General features: G+C 42.1%; 2 protein-coding genes across 2 annotated transcripts in view; one reads left to right on the forward strand and one right to left on the reverse strand.

Annotated features, from left to right (window-relative positions):
- LOC104852569 (cytochrome c oxidase assembly factor 7) overlaps positions 1-3,362 on the reverse strand; it is a 12,204-nt gene extending 8,842 nt beyond the window's left edge. The window contains exons 1-2 of the mRNA XM_010610339.2: positions 3,195-3,362; positions 836-976 (exon numbers count right to left, since the gene is read on the reverse strand). Coding sequence (XP_010608641.1) covers positions 836-976; positions 3,195-3,300 — 247 coding nt within the window. The 5' untranslated portion in view covers positions 3,301-3,362. The remainder of the gene's footprint in view (positions 1-835; positions 977-3,194) is intronic.
- A 7-nt stretch (positions 3,363-3,369) lies between these two features.
- Positions 3,370-25,774, forward strand: part of Zyg11b (zyg-11 family member B, cell cycle regulator) — a 112,528-nt gene continuing 90,123 nt past the window's right edge. Inside the window, exons 1-2 of the mRNA XM_019205415.2 lie at positions 3,370-3,450; positions 3,825-3,930. Of these exons, the coding sequence (XP_019060960.1) occupies positions 3,928-3,930 (3 nt within the window). The 5' untranslated portion in view covers positions 3,370-3,450; positions 3,825-3,927. The remainder of the gene's footprint in view (positions 3,451-3,824; positions 3,931-25,774) is intronic.

The raw sequence follows: 25,774 nt of genomic DNA on the forward strand, positions 1-25,774 counted from the left end.
AAAAAAAAGAGAGAGATACCACCTCACATGTGTTAAAATGGCTATCAAAAAGACAAAAGGTCAAGGCCGGGTGTGGTGGCGCACGCCTGTAATCCCAGCACTCGGGAGGCTGAGGCAGGAGGATCGCTATGAGTTCGAGACCAGCCTGGGCTACATAGCGAGTTCCAGGTCAGTCTCAACTACATAGTGAGACCCTGTCTCAAAAAAACAAAAAAAGACAAAAGGTAATGAGTACTGGTGAGGATGTGGAGAAATAGGAACCCTTCTACCCTTTTGGTAAGAATATAAACTGGTACAGGACCATGGAAAACTATATGGTGGTTCCTCAAAAACATAAAGATAGCATTGTTTTACAATCTAGCAATCCACTTCTGGGTAGCTCTCCAAAGGAAATGAAATCAGTATCTCACACAGGTATCTGCACTCCTACATTCACTGTAGCATAATTCACAAATGCTGAAATATGGACTCATAAGGCCTTAAAAAAGAAAATTGTATCATTTGTGACAATATGGATGAAATGTTCTTATGATAGACATCTGCTAAGTGAAATAAGCCAGGCACAGAAAGACGAATGCATGATCTCATTAATAAATGCAATCTAAAAAAGCCAAACTCATAGAAGCAGAGAGAAGAGTGGTAGTTGCCAGGGTCTGGGCAGTGGGAAATGGGGACATGCTGACCAAAGGGACAAAGTTTCAGTTGGACAGAATGAGTAGATCTGGAGATCTGAGGTACAGTATGGTAACTATCATCTGAGGGTAGTTTTAAGGAGAGTGCAGCTTCCAGCTCAGATGTGATGCAGCAAAGGCCATGGAAAGAAGGCCGTGCATACCTTTTCCAGTTATGTAATAGGCCCCCAGTTTGTAGCAGCTATCACTGTGTTTGTTGTCTTCACAGTTGAACTTCAGCACCTTAGCAGCTTCATCGAAATTCTTCTGGATCCCTTCCAGATAGTCCACCAGCCGATAGCAACCTGTAAGCAGAAGGCAAAACTGTTCACACCTAGGGCTACTCCTCTGCTGTGTGAAGGGCTCAGGTACGACAAGTCAGACTGAGCCTTCTGCTTAGGACCAGCTCCAGTTCTCAAGTGTGGCAAGCTGCCCTCACCACAAAGAACACAGGTGGTCTCAGCCATTCCCACAAGTAATCTTGTCTCCCCTTATTCAGGGACTGAATAATGTACATTCTGGAGAGACCATGGCCCCCTCTCCTGGCTCTATCACCCACCAGCTCTTCTGCTCCCTGTAGGTCTGGCCCAAAGACCCACTGACTTCCATGACTGAAATGTTTGTAGCTTTGGAACCTCTCATGAAGTTCAGCAGTAAAAACATTAAAAAACCAAAAGAGCTCATAGGCTAACCTTGTCATGCAGAGATGACTGTATCTTACTCCTTGGCCAAGCAGGGAACTTAAAGCCCAAAGAGAAGTACAAATAGCAGCTACCAAAAGAGTTTGAAAACAGGCTTCCCTCCCCACTCCTTGACTATCTCAGTCTCAGCAGGCTTCCCTTCTTAACATCTTTCCTCTCTCTCCCTCCCCTTTCATCCCCAACAATAATTTCTCACTCATTTTCATTCAACAAATATTTGAACAACCATATATATCTATGTACCAGATACACAGATGCTGGGAATAATCACTTGCCCTCCTAAAATTTACATTATAGGGAAGGAAATATAAAAATTAAGTGAACAAGATGCATTCAATCAATAAATATTATGATTAAAATAAAGCAGGATGATGAGTTTGTTATACACAATGCAAGGAATGACTCACTAATACAGACAGGGCCATCAAGGAAGGTCTCACCAAGAACTGTGATAGCTGAGCTGAGATGAGAATAAGAAGAAAGCATTAGATGTGTAAAGGCAATGATAGGCTGAAAATGTAGCTCAGTGGAAGAGAAAAACGCAAGGCCAAGGGTTACCCCAGCACAGCAAAATACATGTAAAGACAATAAAATGGCAAGGTAGCAGAAAGTCCTGGCACAAAGAAACATACAAATATCTGAAGAAATAAGAATGAATAAAGTGTAATATGGCTGAGTGGGATAAAAAATGAGAGAGAGGCAAGGATCAGATCAAAGGGCCTTGCAGAGTATCAGAAAAGGTTTTGTGGATTTTTTGGTTTTGTTTTTCCAGTACTGGGGACTGAACTTAGGGCCTTGTGTATAATAGGCAAGCACTATACCACTGAGTTCCATCCCAGCCCTACAAAGGGTTTTACCTCAAGTGCAACAGTAAAACCACCACAGAGAGGGTTTTAAGAAAAGTGGGCCTGAGGATGTAGCTCAGGAGTAGAGCACTTGCCTAATATGTGTAAGGCCCTGGGTTCAATCCCCAGTACTGGGTGTGTGCGTGCGTGTGTGTGTGTGTAGATTAAATTTGCATTTTTTAAATGCTGGGCTATGTATGTCTGTGTATGACTGGATGAACAGGGAGACAGTTATGTGTATGAGGGTATACACTTGGGTAATGAGAATAGATTTTAAGGGCGAATACAACCAGACATCGAGATTAAGACTTTCAGAGAACTAATAATTCCGGAATTATAGTAACCACAGTCCCTTCTCAGGTCTCCTTCTAAATTGAAAAGAAAAAAGGTACATTTTAAGCCCTTAAAAAAATAAGATAAGGGGAAGAAAAATCCCTAAAGATTTTGGCTGCTCCGGCGGGCCGCCTCTGGACGCATCATCCACCCATACACTCCATCAGCTCAACGTCCACACTGCACAAGGGGCCCATTCTGCCGCAGCTCTACCTACCTCTGCTTACTAAAGTTTCGCGTGATTCACTCTCTCACCTTCTTCAAGGCTTTATTCAAATGCACTTTGATCACTTTACAAACGTGCTCCTGAACTCCCGATACCCTTCCGCTACTTCACTTATTTCCTATGCTTCCTGACCGACAACCTCACTAGAAGGTAAACTTACCGAGGTCAGGGAATTTCGTCCGCTCACTGATTAGCCCTATTCCCTCTACCCCAAACCCCCAACGCGTCGGTCCCTCCCCTTCCCGCGGCCCAGGCTCCCTTCGCGCCCCCGCAACTCTAAGGCACGAGACGCCCCTCCAGCCACACCAGGTCAGCAGCACCCTCGGTCCTCCACGCGACCCACTCCAGGTCCCCTCCGATCCCTAACAACCCCCCCACACGTCCCCACGAGTCCGCAGGCTTTGCGGGAGGCGCTCACCGTCCGGGTCCTTCTCTTGGTAGCACTGGTAGTTGCACTCCACCTCCATGTTCTCCAGAAAGGATTTCACCTGCTCCTCGTCCTGGAAGTCCACCAAGCCAGCCATGGCTCCGGCGGGCTCAACTCCACGTCACCCAGAGCGCCCCTGGTCACGTGACCCGTAAGGGGCGGAGCTTGGGGAAGCTGGCTGGACGGGCGTTGACGTCTGCGCTCTCCCTGCCCTGTGAGCCTGGGCTTCCCGTCAGCCCTCGCGCAGGTAAGGTTCTTGGTAAACGCTTTTTCTATGTGTACTCCATTCCCACAACTGGTGCAGGTCTTTGTGCAGTCAGTACCTTATTGGTGCCGGCTTTGTATCCTTAATGACGTTCTCCCTGCAGTCATTTATCCATTTATCCACGGATTCATCCATTAATTCTGTAAACCCTAAGCGCTATGTGTTTGGTTCTGGGGATCTGAGGAATATAGCTATAGTCCCTGCCTATAAAGAACTTGCAGTCATTGGTAAACATTTGTTCATTCGTCAAGCGTTCTGAGTGCCTTCTTTATACCAGGTGTAGTGGGGTAAGCCGATAATCGTTAAGTTTATAGAAGTGCAGTGGAAAGCCTAGTTCATTTCCATATTTCTTTCAGATCCATCAGTCACCCAGCGCGCCGCACGGTCACGTGACCACTGAATCACCACGGGTAATGATGACTGGAACGCAGCAGAAGTCGAGAATGTAGCAGTAACATTATGGTATTATTACAACAGCCTGTCCTTTAACAGTGCTAAACTTTTTTTTTTTCTTTAGTACCGGGTATTGAACTCAGGTCCTTGTGCTTGCAAGGCAGGCCACTGAACCACTGAGATAAATCCCCGGCCACGCTAAACTTTTGTTTTAGGCTGTAGTCTAAGAACTTCTACTAATTTCATTTAATTTTCACTATAACACTCATTATGACGATGTGGGTACTGTATCTACAGATGAGGAAACAGGTTTAGTTACTTGTGTACAGCACACAGTAAGGAACGAGTTGGTGTGCAGTGATATTTGTTGAATAAAAAAATGAAGCAGAAAAGGAATATACTGGGCTGGGGATTTAGCTCAGTGGTTCTGCTGCCTGCCTCGAAAGTGCAAGGTCCCAGGTTCAATCCCCGGTACAAAAAAAAAAAAAAAAAGAGGAATATGTTTATTATAGCTTCTTATGCTTAGAAGTATCAATTTCACAAAGCTGAAACAGAATGGTCTCCAAAGACAGCTCCTGTTCACTGGCCTGCCATTCAGCCCTAGTTTAGAACCCTGGGTAGAGCCCAATCCATGATTTCCCATCATCTATTTCAATGTTTCCCAAGGCTTCACTTCAGTCCTAAAGGCAGCAGAGAATAGACCACATCCATTCACCTCGTTATTTGGGAAGGATTTAACTGGGACATGTCTTTGAATTCTGCTTTACCCTATCCTTTGAGGCCTTGTAAAATCTGTTTCTGGCCTTATCTCCTGCCTCTTTTCCCACCACCCTCCCAATCTTTTGTTCTCTGAATAGGTTCCAGATTTGTGAGCCTGTTTACCAGTGTTCTTGATGCCTGAATCAAACTTCTCAGCCCAAATCAATAATCTTTTCCTCTATAAAGTCTTTCCAGATGCAGTAACCACATACACCCAAAATAGGCTCACTTCAGTGTTCCACATGATGTGTTTAATTGTACTATAATGTATTACGAAACAACTTTGAAAGGGAGACAGAGCTTAGTTCAGAATCCGTGTCCCATATTTACTAGATCCTGACCTTGAACCAATCACATTTGTAGTCCTGCTTTTTGTTCTATAATGTGGATCTATTGTCTGACAATATGACTAAAACTTTCTGTATGCAGTGTGCTCAGCATAATGCCTGGCTCAGAGCAATTCTTGTTTCAGAAATGTTTCTCATCATGCCTATAATGGCACTAGAGTCTGTATCTCCCACCAGACTGAGACTTCTTGTGTTGATCACCAGGTCAAGAATAGAGCAGTAGGCTAAGGGTGTAGCTCAGTGCAAGAACCCTTGCCTAGCATGTGCAAGGGCCTGGGTTGGATCTCCAGAATCTCAAAAACATAAAATAAAAATAAATCAGGGTTCACTGATAACTGATACAGATAACAAGTCAGAAATTCAGCACAAGTAGTATTTCCTCATATTTGTAGCTGGACTGCAATGAATTGAGACCATCCGAGCAATAGAGGGCAGTAGAGAGCTGGTGAAAAGATAGGAGAGAGGCTGGACCACATATGAAGTCATCTAGAAAGAAATGTAGTATCATTAAAAGGGCAAGCAGCCTCTTTTTTTCTAGTTCTATTCTTATCTCCGTAGTCTGCTCTTTGCTGCTGGGCGTCGAACCCAGGGATTCACAAATGCTAGGCGAGTATTCCAACATTGAATTACACCCTCAGTCCCCTCCGTTCTTATAAATGTTTGCATTTACTTTTTATACTTATTTTTATGCTTATTGTAAATTAATCTCAGGTTATTCCCCTAATAGCCCATTTGTATTAGCAGCTTGCAGACTGTTTCAACTGCAGAGAAACTGAGATTAGAGAAATTATGTGATTACCCCTGGGAAATCGCACAATGAGAAGGCAGGGAGAAGCCATGCCTTTTGTAATCCTAAAGCTGACAATAACAATCCCTGTTTCTGAAGGAAAGAATTTGAGAGCATTCTAGAACTCACTCCTAACTCCACACTTAAACTAATATTTCTTGATTATTAACTGTGAGTTTAGTACTCTGGATATATTATTTCATTTATTCTTCATTCACTCATCAAATATTCCCTGGGTGCTTAAAAATAACTAGGGCTTTAGAGATGCAATATTGAACAACAGAAGATTTCAACAAGGACATGCAAGTCTTACAAGAGGAAAAGCACTGGTTAATAAACATATAATGTGTTCCTTGTGGCTGGGTGTGATGGCGTGTTCCTGAAATCCCAGCACTTGGGAGACTGAGGCAGGAAGATCGAGTTTCTACATAGCTAGTTTGAGGCCATCCTGGGCTACATAGCCTGGCTACCTTAGCTCTAAAAAACAAAAACAAGAAGAAAAAATAACTTGTTCCTCCTGGGGCTGGGATGAGTCTCAATGCTAGAGTACTTCCCGAGCATATGCAAAACCCTGGGTACAATCTCTAGAAAAAACCACAACTACAAAAAGATGTTTTTCCTAATAATGAAAGAAAAGCCAATCAAAAATAGTGCGGTGTTTTCATCTATTAGGTAAACATAGATTTTGGCATCCTATGTTTATGAGCATGCTGGGAAACTGGCATTGCCAGACTATTGGTAGGAATATAGATTTTTTTTTTTGAGGCAGGGACTCATTACGTAGTTGAGTCTGACCTGGAACTCACTATGTAACCCAGGCTGGTCTCGAACTCACAGTGATCCTCCTGCCTCAGCCTCCTGAGTTCTGGGATTACAGGTGTGCGCCACCACGCCCAGCTGGTAGGAATATAGATTAATGCCTCCTCTTTGGAGAGCAATTAGCTACTATTTATTAAAATTTAAAATGTGCTCACATTTTTTTACCTATAAATTCAACTTCCAAGAATGTAAACTATGAAATTCTTGCATAAATAAGTTGCTACAGATTTTTGTTATTGTTGCTATTCTTAGAAACAACTGTTTAATAATAGTAGATTTGAGTGTAATATAAACATTAAACGAATGAAATAGGTCTACTCATACCAATGTTGAAAAATGTTTAAGAGCTAGGTGTGGTTGCTTACCCTGTGATCCTAGTATGCAGAAGGCTGAGGCAGGAAGATCACTATGGGTTTGAAGCCAGCCTGTGCTATATAAAATTCCAGGCCAGTCTAAATAAAACAGAGACTGTCTGAAAAAGACAGTCCAGGGATTTAGCTCAGTGGTGCCACCACCTGCCTCACAAGTGCAAGGTCCCAAATTCCATCCCTGGTATCAATACAATAAAAGAAAAAGAAAGAAAAAAAAAAAGATGTTTAAGTGATTACTAAGTGAAAAAATATGTATTAGTATAAGTTCAATTTTCCTTAAAAATTTTAACTTTTAGCCATGTACACTGTGTCCCTCTAATTTCAACTATTCCGGAAGCTGACGTGGGAGGATTGCTTGAGCCCAGAAGTTCCAGGGCAGCCTGGGAAACAACAAGATTTTGTCTCAAAAAATTTAAATGTAATTTAATTTTAAAATACTATTTTTTAAAAAGCTGGGCATGGTGGCACACATCTGTAATCCCAGCTCTCCGGGAGGCCAAGGCAGAAGGACAGCAAGTTTGAGACCAGCTTGGGCTACATAATGAATTCAAGACCAGACTGAACTGCATAACAGATCCTGTCTCAAAAACAACCCAAACCAGAAAAACCTTAGGAAAAATATACTTAAGTGTTAATGTTTGTTTACTATAGGCTAGGAAGGAGTGAGAGCATGATGTAAAAGGAATTTGCACTGTTTTGTTTTGTACCAGGGATTGAACTCATTACCTTGCACTTGTGAGGCAGGTGAGGTGCCACTGGGCTAAATCCCCAGCCCTCCTATTATTTTATTTTATTTTATTTTTGGTACTGGGGATCAAACTCTGGTCCTTGCACTTGCAAGGCAGGCTGCAGCACCACTGAGCTAAATCCCCGGCCCTCATATTTATTTTTATAAGAATCACATGCTCCCCTAAGCAGGCAAAATAAAAGTACTTTTTAAAAGCATATGGCCCTTCCTTAGATGTGTTCTCTCTTATGGGCCATTTCCCGACAGGTATTACTATCCCTATTTTTTTCTTTTCAGTACTAGGAATTGAACCCAGGGCTTTTGAGCTACATCCCCGGTCCCCCCTCCCTTTTAAATTTGAGAGGAGGTCTCGCTAAGTCGCTAAATTACCCAAGCTTGGTTTGAACTTGAAATCTCCCTTAGCCTCAGGGCTAGGATCATGAGCATGAGCCCCCACGCCTGGTTTAACAATCATCTTTAAATGGAGGTTCAGAGAATAAGGGTGATTTCCTCAAGGTCACCAAGTCCGCTAAGCCTCCCCGAAAGTGTTACACCTCTGCCCCCTGCAGAGAACTAAGGCCAATTGCGTTTGCTTGATGTCATGCTGAAGGCTTGGGATTGGTGCTCACGTCTAAATAGAGCCCGCCTTCTTCAACAGAGGGTGTAACTAAAGGTGGAAGTGAGAGGCTGGGCACATCGCGCCCGGAGCTTGACCAGGTCCTAGTTCTCTTGCGATCCCTTGGGGTCCGTGGGGTAAGAATCGGGTGGGATGGCGTGGAGGCAATCTGCCCTTCCTCCTCTGACCAGTCCGTCCCTCAAAGCAGTGCTTACAGAGCCCACAGGTTTACCTCATTGCTTCACATTCCCAAAGACCCAGAAAGGCTAGGACAGCTGCCAGCCCTGTTCAGACTGGTGCCCTAACAGCGGTGGCTGCTCATCACGACATCCACGCCCACAGGTCCTGCCTGGCCTCCAGCCAGTACAGAATGTTCAGAACAGGATCCGGTACAATCTTTCCTTCTCTGCCCACCTCTGAATCTCCCAGGCTGGAAAGGGCCCTGCCTTAGGGGGAAGAGGACTGAGACGAGCAGGGGCTCCCCTCAGCCCTCGCCCCGGGCACGCAGTGAGTTAGTCACAGACCTCTGAACGCTTCCCTCAGGGTAGCAAGCTATGTGGTGAAGTTTCCAACTTTATTTTGACATCCTCCTGACAGATACCCTCCCTCCTCGCTTCTCTTCCCTGTGTCTGAGGCAGCAAGTTCTAAGAATCATAAGGACTTTGGAGTTTGCTATGAGACCTTGGAAATGATTTTCTGGCCCCATTTTTTCCTCATTTGCTATGGGATATTAATCTCCCTTCTTTTCATCTTATAGGAATAAATGAGAAACTGGGAGGTTGGTTGCTAGAGAATGGTTTTCAAAATATAGACCCGGAGCCAAGCTTGGTGGTACATATCTGTAATCCCAGTGCTTGGGAAGCTAAGGCTGGAGGATCTCAAGTTCAAGGCCAGCCTGGGATAGGTAGCAAGCTCTATCTCGAATAAATAAACAAAAGATACAGCCCTCAATATCATCTGGGAATTCATCAAGAATAGATATTCCTCATGGCACCAGACAGGGTCTAAAGAGGTCCCTGAACTGGAGATTGAGGACCTTTCCTCACCCAACCCAAAGAGCAGCTAGCGAGTTCCCTGAGTTTCCTCACAGGAAAAGAATTCTGAGGACATGTCTGTAAGAGGCATAGAGCCGTATTAGGAAGACTTTTAAAAGTATTCACTCAAAGAAATCAAGTGTGGGACCTCAAGAGTGTTAGCAGTTCTTTGTGGCCTCAAGCTTAGTACATTTATGGGGGTTTGGGGGTGGAAATCTGTAGAACTTGTGAATCTATGGAAAGAGGGAATTCAATTGACAGATGAAAGGGGACAGCCCTTCCTAAATGGGAAGAGTGATGGCCTCTTCATTGGTGACAGCCATCACAGGTAGCACATCCATAAAGGAAAAGCTCATTTTACAGGCAAAAATAGGTGGTCTAGTCCAGTGGTGGCGAACCTATGGCACACATGCCACAGCAGGTTGTTTGTTAGCATTGAAAGCTGTAAAAGTTTCACCATCACTGAGAATGACCACTTACAGGTGAGAGGGGAATGTTCAAGACTTATTGTGTCTCTAAGGACCATAGGGATATTTTCTAACTGGGTTTATGTCTTGAAAGTGAAGCTTTTATTAAGAGAACAATTTTAAATTATGATTTTCCTTGTTTTCTTTATTTTTTTCTGTCCAACTTCACTCGGTCCCACAGAATTTGAAACTGTGAGTGTGGACTCCCTTCCACATCTGTATTTTAATGAGATCTCCAACAATGTGTTTCATCTTCATTCATTTGCCAAAACTTTTTGAGTGCTTATGTGGTAAGCACTCTTCTAGGCTTTAAGGATATATTGGTGAACAAAGCAAACAAAATTCTCTGCTCAGGTATAGTGTACATTCTAATAAGACTTTTGAGGATTAAGATAATCATGATAATGATGTGTAAAGCTTATCACGACATTGACACATATTATATAATCAGAAAAATATCAGTCATTATTAATGAAGAAGAAAGGGCTAGTAGACAGAAAAATGCCATATTAAATTAAGCTGTGAGCTCTGTGGAACCTACCTCTGACTCACACCTGCACTGTCAGAATTTAGCGTAGGGCCTGGTACAGGACAAGGCTTGTCAAATATTTGATGAATGTATATACAAAAGCCAGAAATTAATATGATTATCTCTCTGCTTCCTCTCTAAGCTGTGATTACAGCTGATAAAGCAATGTACTCCAGCAAGCCTTCTTCTCTTACATTTGTGTATTTCTCTCTTCTAGTTGTTGAAAGATAACTCTCTCAGCATTCACATGTTGGCATAGGTCTGAAATGTGGTTGTGTGATAAATCTGTGTTGAATGAATACATAAGCACCTCAACCAGCATCAAAATATTCAAGAAATCGTGTTGAGTTAGGGGTCAAGAGGCTTCCATTCTAATTCTTTTCTGCCTCTTCTATAGTGTTCGGCTCTGGCTAAGTCCATTCTTTTTTCAGATCCTCAGTCTCCTGCTCTGTAAAAATGAGACTTATACTCTTCACCCTAACCCAGTACTGGGAGGAGACAAGCCAACCTTAATACCTGAATTTAGGGATGTTTTATACAACCACAAGTACATTGTCTCCTTATCTTATCCCTCAGGATGAATTGCTAAAATCAGTAAATTACATACAGTAGCTATATCTCTTTGCAAACCTTAAGATGCATAACCCACAACTTACAGCCGTGGAAACAATAACTTGAAATCCTTATCACTCACAGTGTGGTCTGAGGACCAGCAACATCAGAATCCTTTAAGATACTGGGTAGAAATGGAGAATCTTGGATCCTCATCCAGGTCTACTAACAGAAAATCTGCATTTTAAAAACATTCCCAGGTGACTCGATGCACAATAACCAGACTACAAACCCTATTTAAAGCTAGGCACCAGATCTGGCTTATTTATTTACCCGTCAGGCCCTAACACACCATTAGGAACTTTGTAAGTGCTCAATTTGTCTGACGTTATTACGGACAGCTAAGTTAGGTGAAACTATTCTAGGCCCTCCAGAGTCAGTATAGAGGATGAGAACACATTACAACTGTGGCTAGAGGCTCATCTGTTAAAGGCCAGGCATCAAGATAAAGACAAAATGACCAGACTGACATGCTCCCCAAGGGATAAGTGGCATCACCCGGTCCAATAAAATATAGACAGACACCAGCCACCCAGGTGGGTGACTAAGACCTCTTAATCTATCTCTTTTTACAGAGGTCTTTGCTTTTTTATGTACACTTGTTATGTGACCTGTTTTTCTATTAGATCAATATTGTCTAAGAGGCTATGTTTATAATCTTATTAATTGATCATAGTATTGACACACATCATAATTTTGCTTTATAAAACTTCTTTGAGGAGTAGGCTCATTGATAAGGCACTTTTGGGTCTCCTCCTGTCTCTTAGGAGCTATCTTTCTCAATAAATTTTTTCATTCTTTTTTTGGGGGGCTCCGGGGATCAAACTCAGGACCTTGCACTTGCAAGGTAAGCGTGGTGCCACTGAGCTAAATCCCTAGCCTTATGCCTTTTTTTAATGAATTGGGCTATTTTTAAATGATGATAAATTTAAATTGAGAACATAGGAAGATTATGATATTTCTTTGATGAGAGATTTTATTTTTTCAGATAAGATCTTGTATTCCTGTTTTGCACATGCTGAGTTTCGATTTCCTAGTTGCTGAATTTATTGGTGCTCCTGGCTTTACCTGTTTGATTTGTTTTGACTATTGTTTGTTGTCTGTGCTAGGGAAATGTAATGTCAGAGCGTCCTCTAGTGGACTTTGATACTAACCAAAATGTGAATTTATGAAATGCTGTAAAATGGGTCCCTTTTTTTTTTTTTTTTTTTTTTTTTTTTTTTTTTTTTTTTTTTGTTGGGGATCAAACTCAGGACTTTGTGCTTGCAAGGCAGGCACGATACCACTGAGCTAAATCCCCGGCCCTAAAATGGGTCTTTTAACAAAATCTAGTTTATATTTAGGGAATATACATACCTATTAATAAATCATGGGACTCCAACTGCCAGGTAAAGGCAATTGGCGATTCTTGAGACTTAGGGGACAGGTTTCACTAGGACAGTCTTAGCCTGGTTCCCCTTCTATACTCTACAGGAGAATGTGGAGCCTGCTCTGCCTCAGTTTCCTTTCAGGTCTGATCTTCCACTGGTAAGGAGGCAATCTTAGCTCTTTTTTTTTTAATTTTTTGGATCAAACTCAGAACCTTGTTCTTGCCAGGCAGGTGTGGTGCCACTGAGCTAAATCCCTGTCCTGGCAATCTTAGCTCCTGAGATTCCCCACTCTTGCCCTTCCAGATGAGGTATGACTCATGAGTAAATTGTCTCAATAACTCAGCGTGAGCATGAGAAGAAAAGACTTCCTTCTTCTGATCTCACTTCTGATCTTTTCCCTGTCACTTTGTATTTTCCTTTTTTACAGGCATGTTTCTGCTAAAGATTAGAGAAGGAGGAATCCTGAACTGTCTCAACCTTTCCCTCCTATCCAACAACTAAAAACTTTTAAATTGAGCCTATTGCTGAATGACAGGTACAGGTCTTTCTTTCTTTCTTTGTAAAAGATTTAGTGGTACATTTTAGATATATAAAATGATAACATTCATCATAGGGAATTTGTACCAGTACATGATATATCTTGCTTCTTTTTTTCCCCACTCCCCCCTGTGTACAGAAGTGTTTCCATTTTTTCCTTCAGTTTTTTCTTGTACCTTCTTTCCTTTCCCCTCCTCTTGTTCCCCTTCTCATTTGAACATTTTCTTCCCATTTCCCAATGTCTATTGTGGGTATAGGTTTTAACCTGTGAGTTTCATAAATGTGTTGCAGATATAGAGAAATAAAAATTTGAGTGAATTTTGAGTACAGCTTAGCCTTGTCTTGCTGTGAAGGAAGGTGATGCCTAGGTGATCAAAGACAACACAAATGTCTTGGGCACTTCTGTGACTTATGGCCAGCCCAGAGCAGGATTTTTCTGAGCCATTATTTGGCTCTATCTGTCTTTAGAGGTGATCTCTTTTGCAGGCTGGGAAGTGCTTTAAACACTTCCAATTTGTCCTTTGATTTTTTTTTTCCCTCACTCTCTTTCAAAGAATTGGAAAGCACTTGTTCAGTTCTCTTAATTATTTCTTTAATTTTGCAAGCAGTGCTTCCTTCTTTAAACATAACTGTTATAACTAGTATCAGTTATAGTTTGTGCTTTTAGAAACACAATTGGAGTTAGGAATGTGAGTTTCTGGAGAAGGTGGGGCAGGTGACAATAAGAGTGTCTAGTCAACTTGACCTATCTTCAGGTTATTCTCTATATGTAGAGTGAGTCTGATTCTTGGGGCTCCAAAAAGAGCTCCACAACAAAACTCACCTCCAACCAGTGCAGAAAGCCAGGCCACCTTAGGAGGGACAAAAACCATCAAGACAACAGGCCCCCTGAGCCATGCCTATTTGGAAAAGTAACCACTAAAACTTAGACTGCCCCTTGAGATGGCAGTCCCAGGGATCAGACCCATCTTACCAGCTAGTCCAGCAAGACAAGAGCCCTAGGGCACTCTACCTTTTCCTGTTGACCAGACTGTCATCTCCACAGAGGAGCCCAGGTAATCAGATAATCATAACTACAGAGGGAAAAGAAACAAGCCTGTTGCTGGACACTGGTGCATATCTCTCTGTGCTTCTTTTCAATTCTGGCCTTCCTTCCAGCTGTCATACTTCAGTGAAAGGAGTCACAGGAAAGCAGGTAACTCCCTATTTCTCACAACCTTTAGGCTATAAATGGAATGATCTTCTCTTCTCTCATTCCTTTTGAATTATGCATAAAAATCGAGCCCCCCTCCAATATCTTATCTTGTTTAAATATTGTAATATACATACACCCCGATCAGGTGCACTGCCTCACCCTCATACAGACGGAAACAAATCCTAGAGTATGGACAAATAAAAGTAAAATAAAAAGAGCAATAAGAGCTTTCTCCATACAAATACATCTTAAAGATCCCACTATTTTTCCTCACCAGAGATAGTACCCTTTAAGGCCTAAAGTTAAAAAGGACTAAATGACAACTTACAGGTTTGCTTACCTATAACAGCCCCCATACAACACTCCAATCTTGAGAGTTCAAAAACCCATTGGAGAGTAGAGGTTAGTACAAGACCTTAGATTAGTAAATGAGTCATTAGTGCCAACCCACCTGGTGGTACCTAACCTGTATATTCTATTTTCTCAGATCCTAGAAGATGCTGGTTGGGTTTAAGTGTTTCTTTTTGCCTTTAAAAAAATCCTCCTAACCAGGCCTCTCAACTGACTTGGACTGTGCTTCCTCAAAGGTTCAGAGATGGTCCTTATCTTCTTGAACAAGTACTTTCCCATGACTTGGCATGTTTTGAACTTTCCCAAGTCACAGTCCTGCAGAATGCTGTTATGTGGCCCCTCAGAACAGCTCTCTAGTTGAAGCATTCATCCTCTGCTGAGTTTTCTAGCAGACAGAGGTTATAAGGTAAGATCTAAGGCACAAGTTTGCATTCTTGAGATAAAGTACTTGGCCCTTATCATGTCTAAGGAAACCCAAAGGCTGGGGGAAAAAAAAAGAATCAAACTAGTACTTTCCTTCCTGCAGCCCAAGACCCTAAAACAACTATGGATATTCCTAGAAATTACAGGCTTTTTTTCTTTTTTGTGGTCTTTGTATAGCAGAGTATGGTGCGATCGCACGACCCCTCTATCAGCTTATAAAGGAAGCCCAAAGGCAGATACCCATATTTTAACCCAGGAATGTGATTCCCAAATTGCATTCCAGAAGCTTAAACAAGTGCTTCTTACTGCCCCACACTAAGCCTACCAACAGTTCACCATTTCAATCTGTACGTTGATGAAAGCCAGGGCATGACTTTGGGTGTGTGCGGTGGCCTGCACAGCTGAAAGGTCCATGGAGGGAGAACAGTGGGGCATGAACAAAAGACAGACAAAGAGATACAAAAAGCTGAGGCCAGGTGAAGCCTTCCTCCTGATGGGAGAAAAGGACCACGTGGTAACTGTAGCACATTTATTTATAGTGGTAGAGATAAGGGAAGTACAGGGGCAGGTGAAGTGGGCTGGTGTGGAACTGGACCTGGGAGAGTAGCTAAGGTGTGCAGGACATCATGCTTTAATGGTTTTCTGAGAAATGGAAAGGGAGGAAGGCTTGTCTACAGTGCTCCCAGCAGGAGTGCTTACACAGGATCAAGGACTCGCTTAACATCATGTAGATTATCTGAGTCATGAGTTAGACATTATAGCGAAGGGATGGCCTATGTGCCTTAGAGCTGTGGCTGCCATAGCTCTCTTGGTACCAGAAGCTACTTTAAGCAAAGATCTCATTATCTATCTATCTATCTATCTATCTATCTATCTATCTATCTATCTCACAATGTGTCAAGTCTTCTTTCTTCCAAAGGGAGCCTATGGCTATCAGACAACCAACTTTGTAATACCAGGCTCTACTTCTAGAAGGACCAGACATTCAAATAAAGACACATTCCTCTTTAAACCCTGCTACTAAAAGAGGAAAAATTTGAGGCTAAAAGACATGACTGTGAACAAGTAATTCTCCAAACCTGTGTAGCCAGAGAAGACTTGTTAGATACACCCTTTACTGACCCTAATTTGACCCTTTACCGTTATGTCAGTTCCTTTATGAAAAATATACTCTGGCTGCCTGCCTCATCTCGGGGTCTAATTTCATGGAGCAGCGTAAGCCCCGAACTGTGCTCAGTCATGGGTGCCCAAACTGGGCCAGACCACACGTGCAGCTGCAGGATGCCAAGGTCATGCTATATGTGGAGTCTGCCCTGTGTTTTTAGAGCCAGTGCTAACCAGAGGAGCAGCTCTCCTGTGTCCCCAGAGTCAGAAATGCCCAGGGACACCCCTTTGCTGTGTTGCTGTCACTGACTAGTCCAGGTGTCCTTTCTAGTCACCCAGAATCTGGGTTATTTTAACTTTTATCGTCAGTCAGAGCAGGAAAAGGAGTTGTACACAAGAACTGGATTTTACTCAAAAATTGACTGCAAAGACCTTTGTACTCAGTGACCTATAACACACAAAGGACCTCAGAGAGTTTGCAAAGTCCATAGCACAGATCAGAGAAAAGAGGACATGAGCTTCTCCTCCCACCTACTGCAGGGTGGAACAGGCCAGGCTCCTGTACTCTCCAGTTTCCTGCCTCTCTCTGATGAGCAAGAGCGAGGAAAAAGTTAAAGGATTTGAGACAGGAAGAGAGAAGAAAGGAAAAAATGAAAAGCCTCTTGGCTGAGCATACCAGAGCAAAGGTCTCCAGTCTCCAACCCTCTCTTTATGTGCTTTCGTGGTCACCAAGGTAAATGTCACTGAGCTGGATCTGAGAGGTCCCTGAGGCTGAAATAAGGAACCTATCCCACCCTTTTAAAATAGGCTCAGTAGGTTTGTTTTTCTTTTTCTTTTTTGGTTTTTTGAGACAGTGTCTCATCATGTAGTTCAGGCTGGCCTTGAACTCACTATGGAGCCCATGCTAGCCTCAAACTCACAGCAATCCTCCTGCCTCAGCCTCCCAAGTGCTGGGATTACAGGAGCATATGCCACCATACCTGGTTTCCTTTTAACTTAGTTTTCATTTCTTTTTATCTTACCTCACTGGTTGTGCAATTTTGTGAGTATACTAAAAACCACTGAATTGTACACTTTACAGGGATGAGTTTTTTGGCATGTTGAAAAAAAATATATAGTATCTATATCATATATTTATTATATATTATATATATATATGTATACTTGAAGCAGAGAGATCAATGAGAAGACTACAACAATGCTCTAAGCTGTAGGCTTTAAGGAAGGGAACCCATATTTTTGCAGGATCTTAAAGACTTTCCAGGTATACACAAGCATGAATAATTTTAAGAAAACCATTTCTCCAATTGATGTAAATACTTTTTCCTAAAATTAATCTGCTTGAGAATGTACCATTGATTTCTTCACCATAGCCTTCTTTCACTTTGAAAAAAAAGATATACCTTTCACTTATCTTGAGTATTACAATAAGGGTGTTTCATGGGGGTACAAATGTCTCTAGCAACATTGAGAAGGATGAGTGGAGTATGCAAGGCTCCTGAGAGAGCATCCCAAGATGGCAAAACAAAGTGTTTCATAAGCAACTATTAAACTGATAATTTAATGTAGATGAAATGAAGATGTTATTCCACCCTGCTGTTTTTAATCTACTGGTAAGAAATGTAGGTGTCAAATTAAAACTTATGAGGAGGATTATACTTTTTCAAAATTCTTTTAGAGGCTTCTAGATGATAAACTCTAGAATTAGATTTAACTCAAAGTCTAGATTTAAAAACTTGGGTTCTTAAAATTAAATTATTATGCAATTACTTGGGTTGTGGGTCAAGGCCTTATAGTTTGGGAAGCTCCTAGGTGATTCTGAAATGAAGTCAGTGCTGAGAATGATTGGCCTTCCGTGAATGTGTTTAGTTAATGACACCAAGGGAGAGGGAGTGACATCCCAGGCTTTGGTTAAGAGCCAGGCGTGGTGGCACACCCCTGTAATCCCAGCACTCCGAAGGCTGAGGCAGGAGTATTTCTGTGAGTTCGAGACCAGCCTGGGATACATACATAGTGAATTCCAGGTCAGTCTCAACTACATAGTGAGACCCTGTCTCAAAAAACCAAAACCAAAACAACAAAACAAAAAATAGGCATTGGTAGCAGGAATTTAGAGGAGGGAAGTGATTTGTGAAATCACCCACAGAATTCCTAGTTTGAAAGAGGCTTTGCAAAACTTTAATATCTGCTGAAGATTAAATTAGTTATTTACATATGGCCCTCTGAGAGGTAAAATTGATGTGAGTTGGATGATTGCTTGGTTGTAAGGGGTGAAGGAGAGGACGGTGCAGAGGATGACTCCCAGGTGACACCTAGGGTCTCTGCTCCTGACGGACAAAGTACAAGAAGGGGAAAACAGGGAGTTGCTCAGTGCACATGCTGCCGTGAGATAACAGTGGGACAGCCAGGTGGAACTTACATGGCACTAATGAAGAGGTTATGCTTAGAAAATGTGGACTATAAAATTGAGTCCATAAAATTCTGGACTCAAGATACAGGGTTCTTCCACCTCTATTGACACTAAAGCCATAGGAGAGTTTGTCATCCTGTAAGGGAAGTATAGAGAGTACATAAATCAGGAGCTTGTGGTGAGTAATTAAGATATTTCAAACTTCAGACAGGAAGGAAGTTTTATTTGACAAGGTTCTGGGTACAGCTGTGGGAGTGGGTGGCTGGAATGGAAGGGAGGGTTATTAGAATCAAGGAAGTCAAGGAGCAGAGAGGTAAAAGATCTGGATGGGTCATTCAGGTGAATGTTGAAGTCTTAGGACTGTAATAGCCCTGTGGCTCTTAAACTTCAGAGCTGACCAGAATCACATGGAAAGCTTATTGTGATACAGGTTTCTGGGTCCCACACCCAGAGTGTCTGATTCACTTGGTCTTGGTGACCCAAGACTCAAGGCCCAATTTGTAGCTCTAACATATCCACAGGTGATGCTGTTTCTGCTGGAATGGGGACCACACTATGGCAATTACTGCAGTAGGGTGAAGGCTGGGTCAGGTGCCAAGGTCTTCCATGAATATGTGCAGTTAATGACGCCGATGAAGAGGAAGTGACGTGGGTCTGAATGGAAGATGGCTCTGATACTTGTATATGTCATCTGACCTTGGACACACATTTTTCCTTATCCCACACCAAAGTTTTGGCAGCTTTTGGTTTCCTTCCTTGGTTCAAAGTTTTAAACCCTGTCCTAGTGCTTTGGCTCCTTGTTCCATGAGGAATGTACTCCTGTGGAATTCACTTTGCCATGAACCCATGCCATAGAATACATTTCACATTGGTGTTTGAATCTTTTTTTTTTTTTTTTTTGAGATAGGGTCTCACTATGTAGTTGAGATTGCCCTGGAACTCACTATGTATCCCAGGCTGGTCTCGAACTCACAGTGATCTTCCTGTCTCAGTCTCCCGAGTGCTGGGATTGCAGGTGTGCACCACCAGGCACCTTTATTCTAAAACCAGAAACTTCAGGGGGAAAAAAACCCAAGTGAACTGCTTTCTATCTCCAGAAATCTATGTATGGGGAAGTGAAGAGAAGAAATGGATGAGTGTTGACCAGAGGGGTCACTTATTGATTAAGAGGAAAATAGCAAGGCTGGGGATTTAGCTCAGCCTGCCTTGTAAGGTCCCGAGTTTGAACCCTGGTACCAGGAAAAGAGAGAGAGAGAGAGAGAGAGAGAGAGAGGGAGAGGGAGGGAGGGAGGGAGAGAGAGAGAGAGAAAATAGGTATATTTCACAAACTAGTGTTCTTTTATGTAATAAACATGCTTTGTGCCCTCTGTTATTCTCTGAAAGCACACTTCACAAGCTGGAGAGGTTGACCTTTCTATTTACATTTTTAAAAAACAAGCAAATGGGGGAAAGATTTGTAACGTCATAAAAGACAGAGCATGGTAAAGTGTAATCCTACTGGTGACCTTTGCTTCAGTTTGATTGTTCACCTAGAAGGCTTGGTTTACCTCACTGTTCTCATAGGCCCAAGGAGTTGCTTCCTGTCTCCACAAGACTCTTTGTCCACTGTTCCTTTTCAATCAAGACAGGGTGGGGACTTACTTGATTTTTAATTCACAGCTGTCTTCTTTAGAGACAGTTTTTTTCTTATTGGTGCTGGGGATCAAACCCAGGGACTCATACATCCCAGGCAAGCACTGTACCACTAACCTGTATTGCCAGCCCAGAGACTTTGTGTGTTTGCATGTATGCACGTGTGTGTGTGTGTGTGTGTGTGTGTGTGTGTTGTTCGGGATGAACACAGGGCCTTGTGCATGCTACACCCATGCTCTACCACTAAACTATACCTGCAAGCCCTTTGGAGCCATAATTTTAGATTCTGTAGTCAGTTTTCCCTAGCACCCCCATGAAGATTTGGAATCATCATATACAGAGGACTTCCCACACATGCTCAAATCTCTCAGAAGTCTTACAGCCCATGTTAGATATTAACTGTTCCCTGGAGGCAAGAGTGGTACCTACCGAAATCAAGACTCTGGCTAGGTAAGTACAGAGCCTGAATGTTAGAACTGGTAGAGGGTTCAGAGGTCACCCCTCCTACACACTTAGCCCTTCAGCACATTTTACAGATGATTCAACTGAGCCCCAGAGAGAGGACTGATTTTCCAAGCCCTCAGTCTCAGGGCTCCAGCTGGCCTGAAAGGTCATCAAATCCTACGTCCCCAGTGTCAGAGCCAAGGACTACAACTCAGTCTTTCTGGCTCCTTGTAGAGTGCTCCTTAGTCTTTTTATGAGACGGGACACTTATATCTCAGAAGCAGTCTAGACAGGTACAAATCTCTTTTGTTTTTCTGTTCAGATCATTCTCTCTTGCTTTCTGGCATCTAATAGAAGAAATTGAGAAGGAAAAATACCGACGAGTGGCTCTCCAAGGGTCTTCCTGGACAGGCACTACTAATCTCCTGGAACTGTGCTAGTAATACAAATTCTTGAGCCCCAACCCAGACCTAAAGGATCAGAAACCCTGGGGGAGGGACCTGGAAAGCACAACAGGAGATTCTGATAGATACTAAAATTTGTAACACACCACAGTAGAAAAATTTCACATTAGAAAGACCCCTCTGTTCTTCTGATCCTTCTTATCCCACAGAGAAATTCCAGTGCTCTGAAGGCTGTGAGAAAGCTGTGAGCTCTGAGGTCAGCTTTTCTCTTCCCTTGCTGATTTGAGAAATGCTCTTCTTCCATTTGTCACACTGGCTAATCACACTTTCTGTCAGCCCCAGGGGATTGTCATGAGCCTTGTCTGTAAACTATTTCTAAAAAACCATCTGCTGTGACTCTCAAGAGGAATTGAGAATGAGTATCTGTATTGCTACTTTCAGCTCTGAAAAATCCCTGTGCTGCTGTCTAGCTCTGCGAAGAGACAGCCAGCTTGCAAGCCAGGGGGAGTTTCATTAGTAGGTGATGATTGCTGAAAGCTTCTGCCCTGAGTCCTGGGTTCTAATGAGTGGCTGGAGGCAGCTCAGAGAGTGCAGTTGAAATTTCATCTTACTAAATTTTAATAAGATGTGTTCTTCTTATTAAATTTTGTTTTGTTTTGTTTTGTTTGGTACCAGGGATTGAACTTGGATCCTTCCACTTGCAAGGCAGGAAGTGGCATCACTGAGCTAAATCCCTGGACCCCTCTTATTAAATTGTCAAGGAGAAGCTTGTTTATTTTCAACTGGGCATCTTTTTCATTGTCCAATAGAGTTCACAAGAGACAGCAGACCTACAGAATGGTTCCTTCTTTCCAAGTTTCAGGATCCTGAATATTAAAGATAACAGGAAATCCTTTTTCTGCTTAACTTTCTTTTTTTTTCTCTTAAATTCTTTTATTGGTACATTTTAGGTATACAATACGTTTACATTCATCATTGGGAACTTGTACCTTTACATGATGTATCTTGGTTTTTATTTTTCCCATTCCTCTGCCCTCCACCCCTCCCTTTTTGCAAAAGCTTTGTTTCCATTGATTTCTTATCTCATATTTTTTCCTTTCCCTTCTTTCCTTTTCTGCTTAACTTTCAAGAGCCGTTTTTTAAGAATAAGAAGGAATCTTAAATTTTTTGGTAGTCAGTATAGATCCCCTGTTGATCATACCCCCAACATGTTCTCACCTTTTCTGCGCATCTCTGGTGACCAGGAGCTAACATCTCATAAGTAGCCTGTTCCATATGGGCTCATTCTTACTCCTAGAGGATACTTCTTCCTTTTGTTAAATTGAAATCTACCTTCCGATTACTTCCCATGCCCTCTTTGCCTCTGAATCTCATTCCTAGAGCAAATTTTTTACTCTGTTTTTGGTACTGGGGATCAAACTCAGGACCTTGTGCTTGCGAGGTAGGCTCAGGCACCACTGAGCTAAATTCCTGGCCCTAGAGCAAATGGATATTCTCTTCATAAGCACAATAGCTATCTTTTAAAAATGTGAGAGTCTTGAGCTGGGTATGGTGTTGCATATCTGTGATCCTAGCACTTGGGAAGCTGAGGCAGGAGGGTTTACTGTGAGTTTGAGGCCAGCCTGGGGCTACATAGTGAGTTCAAGGCCAGTCTGAACAACATATTAAGTCCTCTCAAAATAAAACAGTACAGAACAAAACAAAACACTAAAACAAAAAACAAGAGAGAGAATCTTCAAAAAATTCTCAAAGCAATTGACATTTTGAAGAAATAATCTATGAGCCCGGATATATATATTTTTTGTATTGAGAATTGAACCCAGGGCCTTTGTACTGAACTACATCCCCTCACCGCTTGCCCCTTTTTTTGTTTGTTTGTTTGTTTTCATACAGAGTCTTGCAGAGTCACTAAATTGCCCAACCTGACAAAAAACTTGCATTCCTCTGCCTCAGTCTCCATGTGTGCTAGGATTACAGAAGTGCTACCATGCCTGGCTAAGCCTCCAACATCTTAGATTTAGGTTTGATTATTATTAGGTTGAGACTAGAAGGCATGTTGGAAATAAGCCCCCAGACTCAAATTGTCGGTGTCAGAAAGAACACAGACATGGGGCAAGAGGTCTTGACAAAGCAAGTTTTTACTACTGCAGAGGGGCACAGCATGAAGTCACAGGTGTGCAGGACAAAGAAGGGTTGGCCCTTTTATCCTTAATGCAGGAGAACAAGCGGACCTTTTCTCCATTGGCTGGACTGAAGATTCACATCTATGCTGACTGGCTGGTTTGAACAGTGTGAAAGAGAAGAATCTGAAGGGTTGCTGAAGGGAAGAAAGAACATAATGGGTTGTGGGGGAACAGAGAGTCCAGGCTGTCCTTAGCTATGTTTAGTTTGTAGCTATGTTCTGAGAAGTTTTTTGGAATTTAGGTGTTTGGGAGGGGCCATCTAGGATGGCTGAGTGGCCAAGGCAGAGATACACTCTTATTTATATTTTTGATAGAAAAGACCTGTTTCTTCTAGGCACAGGCTTAAAAAGCAATAATTTTGAAATGACAAAAGTTTTTTTTAAGAGAGCAAAGCATTGTATCAACCATTAATTTATGCTCACATAGATAAGAGGAAAGATTGGTGCATAATTACATACCATTTGTCATTAAATTTAAGTTGAAAAATATTTTTCAAATGATTCCTTTCTTATAAAGTTGCATTTGTATGTTCATTGAAAGGAATGGATCTGCCAGAGATTTAGCTCAGTGGCACAGTGCCTGAGTTTGATCCCCAGTACAAAAAAAAAAAAAAAAAGAGAACATCTTCCTAGACATTTTAATAGTTCATTAGAATCTCAATTTGTATTTTTCTTTTTTCAAGACAGGGTTTTGCTATGTAGTCCAGGCTGGATTTGAACTTGCTATGTAGCCCAGGCTGGCCTCAAATTCCTGGGGATCCTCCTGCCTCAGCCTCACAACTGCTGGGATTATAGGCAGGTGCCCACACCTGGCCTCAGTGTGTATTTTTAAGATAGTGAATTAATAAAACAAAGATTTTAGAATATTTATTGTAGAAAGCAAATTTGTTCACATAAGGTGTAAACTCTGACAAGATATGTTGATTATATTCACCAAACTTTTTTTGTGTGCCCTACTGGGGACCTGTTATGGGTTATATGTAATGTCCTCCCAAAGCTTATAGAGGAGGTGACTAGACAGAGGATCAGTGACTCCTCCATCCTGGGTGTGTGATACTGGATTAGTCCACTGATTGGTTTAGCATAGTTCTGGGTATGAGTGATTTACTGAAGAGAGAAGACCTACCTTGGGTGTGGGTGGCACCAACAAATAGGGTTGTAGCCAGGATGGAGTAAAAAGGAAAAGAAGGAAGGCTGCTTTCTGCCTACCATGAGTGGCATGAGGTGTTTCTCCTTTGCAGTGGCCCTCTGCCATGCTGCCCTGTGTTGGAACCAGCCAACTACGGACTTAAACCTCCACAAACTGTGAGCTAGAATAAACCTTTATTCCTTTAACTTGTGGGTGTCAGGTATTTTGTCTCAGCAATAAGAAAGTAATTAAGAACTCAAGGGCACTCAGAGCCATGCCCTCTCCTGCCTGGAGCTGCCATTGCTCCAGCAACAGGAAGGTAGCCACACAGGTGCCCTGAACCCCCATAACACCCCCACACACACACTCTCAGACCTCCTGATTGTGCCAGTCTTTGGACCCACTCTGCAGAGGCAGAGGTGGTCATAAAGGGTATTTTTCTGAGTTCCCAACTTTGAACATTTTTAAAGAAAGGGCATGGGAAACCTGTAGTAGAAAGTTGTGGAGTTCAACCATTCAGAAGGTAGGGGAACTCAATCTGGGCCTTGCAGCCCAAGGTCAGGCTGCGTCATGGGGTTCAGCCATCAGCTAACTGAGATCAGGGTCTTGCATCCTAGCTCTGTCTGAGCCATTAAATGGTAAATATACTATATTGAAAAGTTTGTTCACTGCAGACATGTTATGGACTGCTTCTAGATTTCAATATAATTCAAATGGTTTAAGGGTGATAGATTAGTTACTACCACAGGTGGTCAGTTTCCAAGTTGTGCTTGATCATAATGTGTTGCTGATTGTATCAGTTGGGATAAAGGATTGTGGTTGATTTGATGAGCTGTTTTCTCTGATGTTATGAAGATGAGAATGTCTGTGGGTCACTAGAGACCCAGAAGCTAGGGCACAACTATATCAGGAAGATTTGGATGATAACCCAGAGATTAAACCAAAGACAGCCTGACAACAAAAATAAAAAATGAGAAAACACTTAAGCAAGACACAAAGACAGACTTCCAGTTCACCAATGTCAAACAGTAGGGCAAATGAGGATGAAAAGGCTGATAGTGAGCCACCAGGACATCCTGAACTCAAAGCACAGGAAGTAACAAAACAGATCAATCAGGCTCTAGAAAAATTCAAAACAGAAATAATTTCTCAGATAACCATAGAGATGGTGAGCAAAATGAAAGTCATGATTCAAGACTCTAGAGCAGAAACTGACAAAAAAAAAAAATAGATGAGGTCAGGACCATGATAGAAGCCATGAAGGCCCAGCATAAGAAAGAAATGGAAAAAATAAACACCCAACATAGAAGAGAAATGGAATCCATAAAACAGATTCAAACAGATATCCACAAGATTAAACACTCCATTGAAAGTGTATGCAACAGAATAAAAGAATGCGAAGATAGACTTTCAGATATAGAAGATAAGATTGCAGTCAGTGACCATGAAAAGAGAGGTCTATTAAAAACAGTAGGGGATCATGATAAATTGATCCAACAACTCCTAGATGATGCAAAGAAGAATAACATAAGACTGACAGGAATCCATGAAGTATCAGGAGAAAATACAAAGGACTTTAAAAAGCTGTTCGCAGAATTAATGACAGAAAACTTCCCAAACAGAGGGGAAGAATTTGACATTCAGATAACTGAGGCATATAGGAC

Source organism: Fukomys damarensis, unplaced genomic scaffold, assembly GCF_012274545.1.
Source record: "Fukomys damarensis isolate Sample0158 unplaced genomic scaffold, DMR_v1.0_HiC HiC_scaffold_23, whole genome shotgun sequence".
NCBI lineage: Eukaryota > Metazoa > Chordata > Mammalia > Rodentia > Bathyergidae > Fukomys > Fukomys damarensis.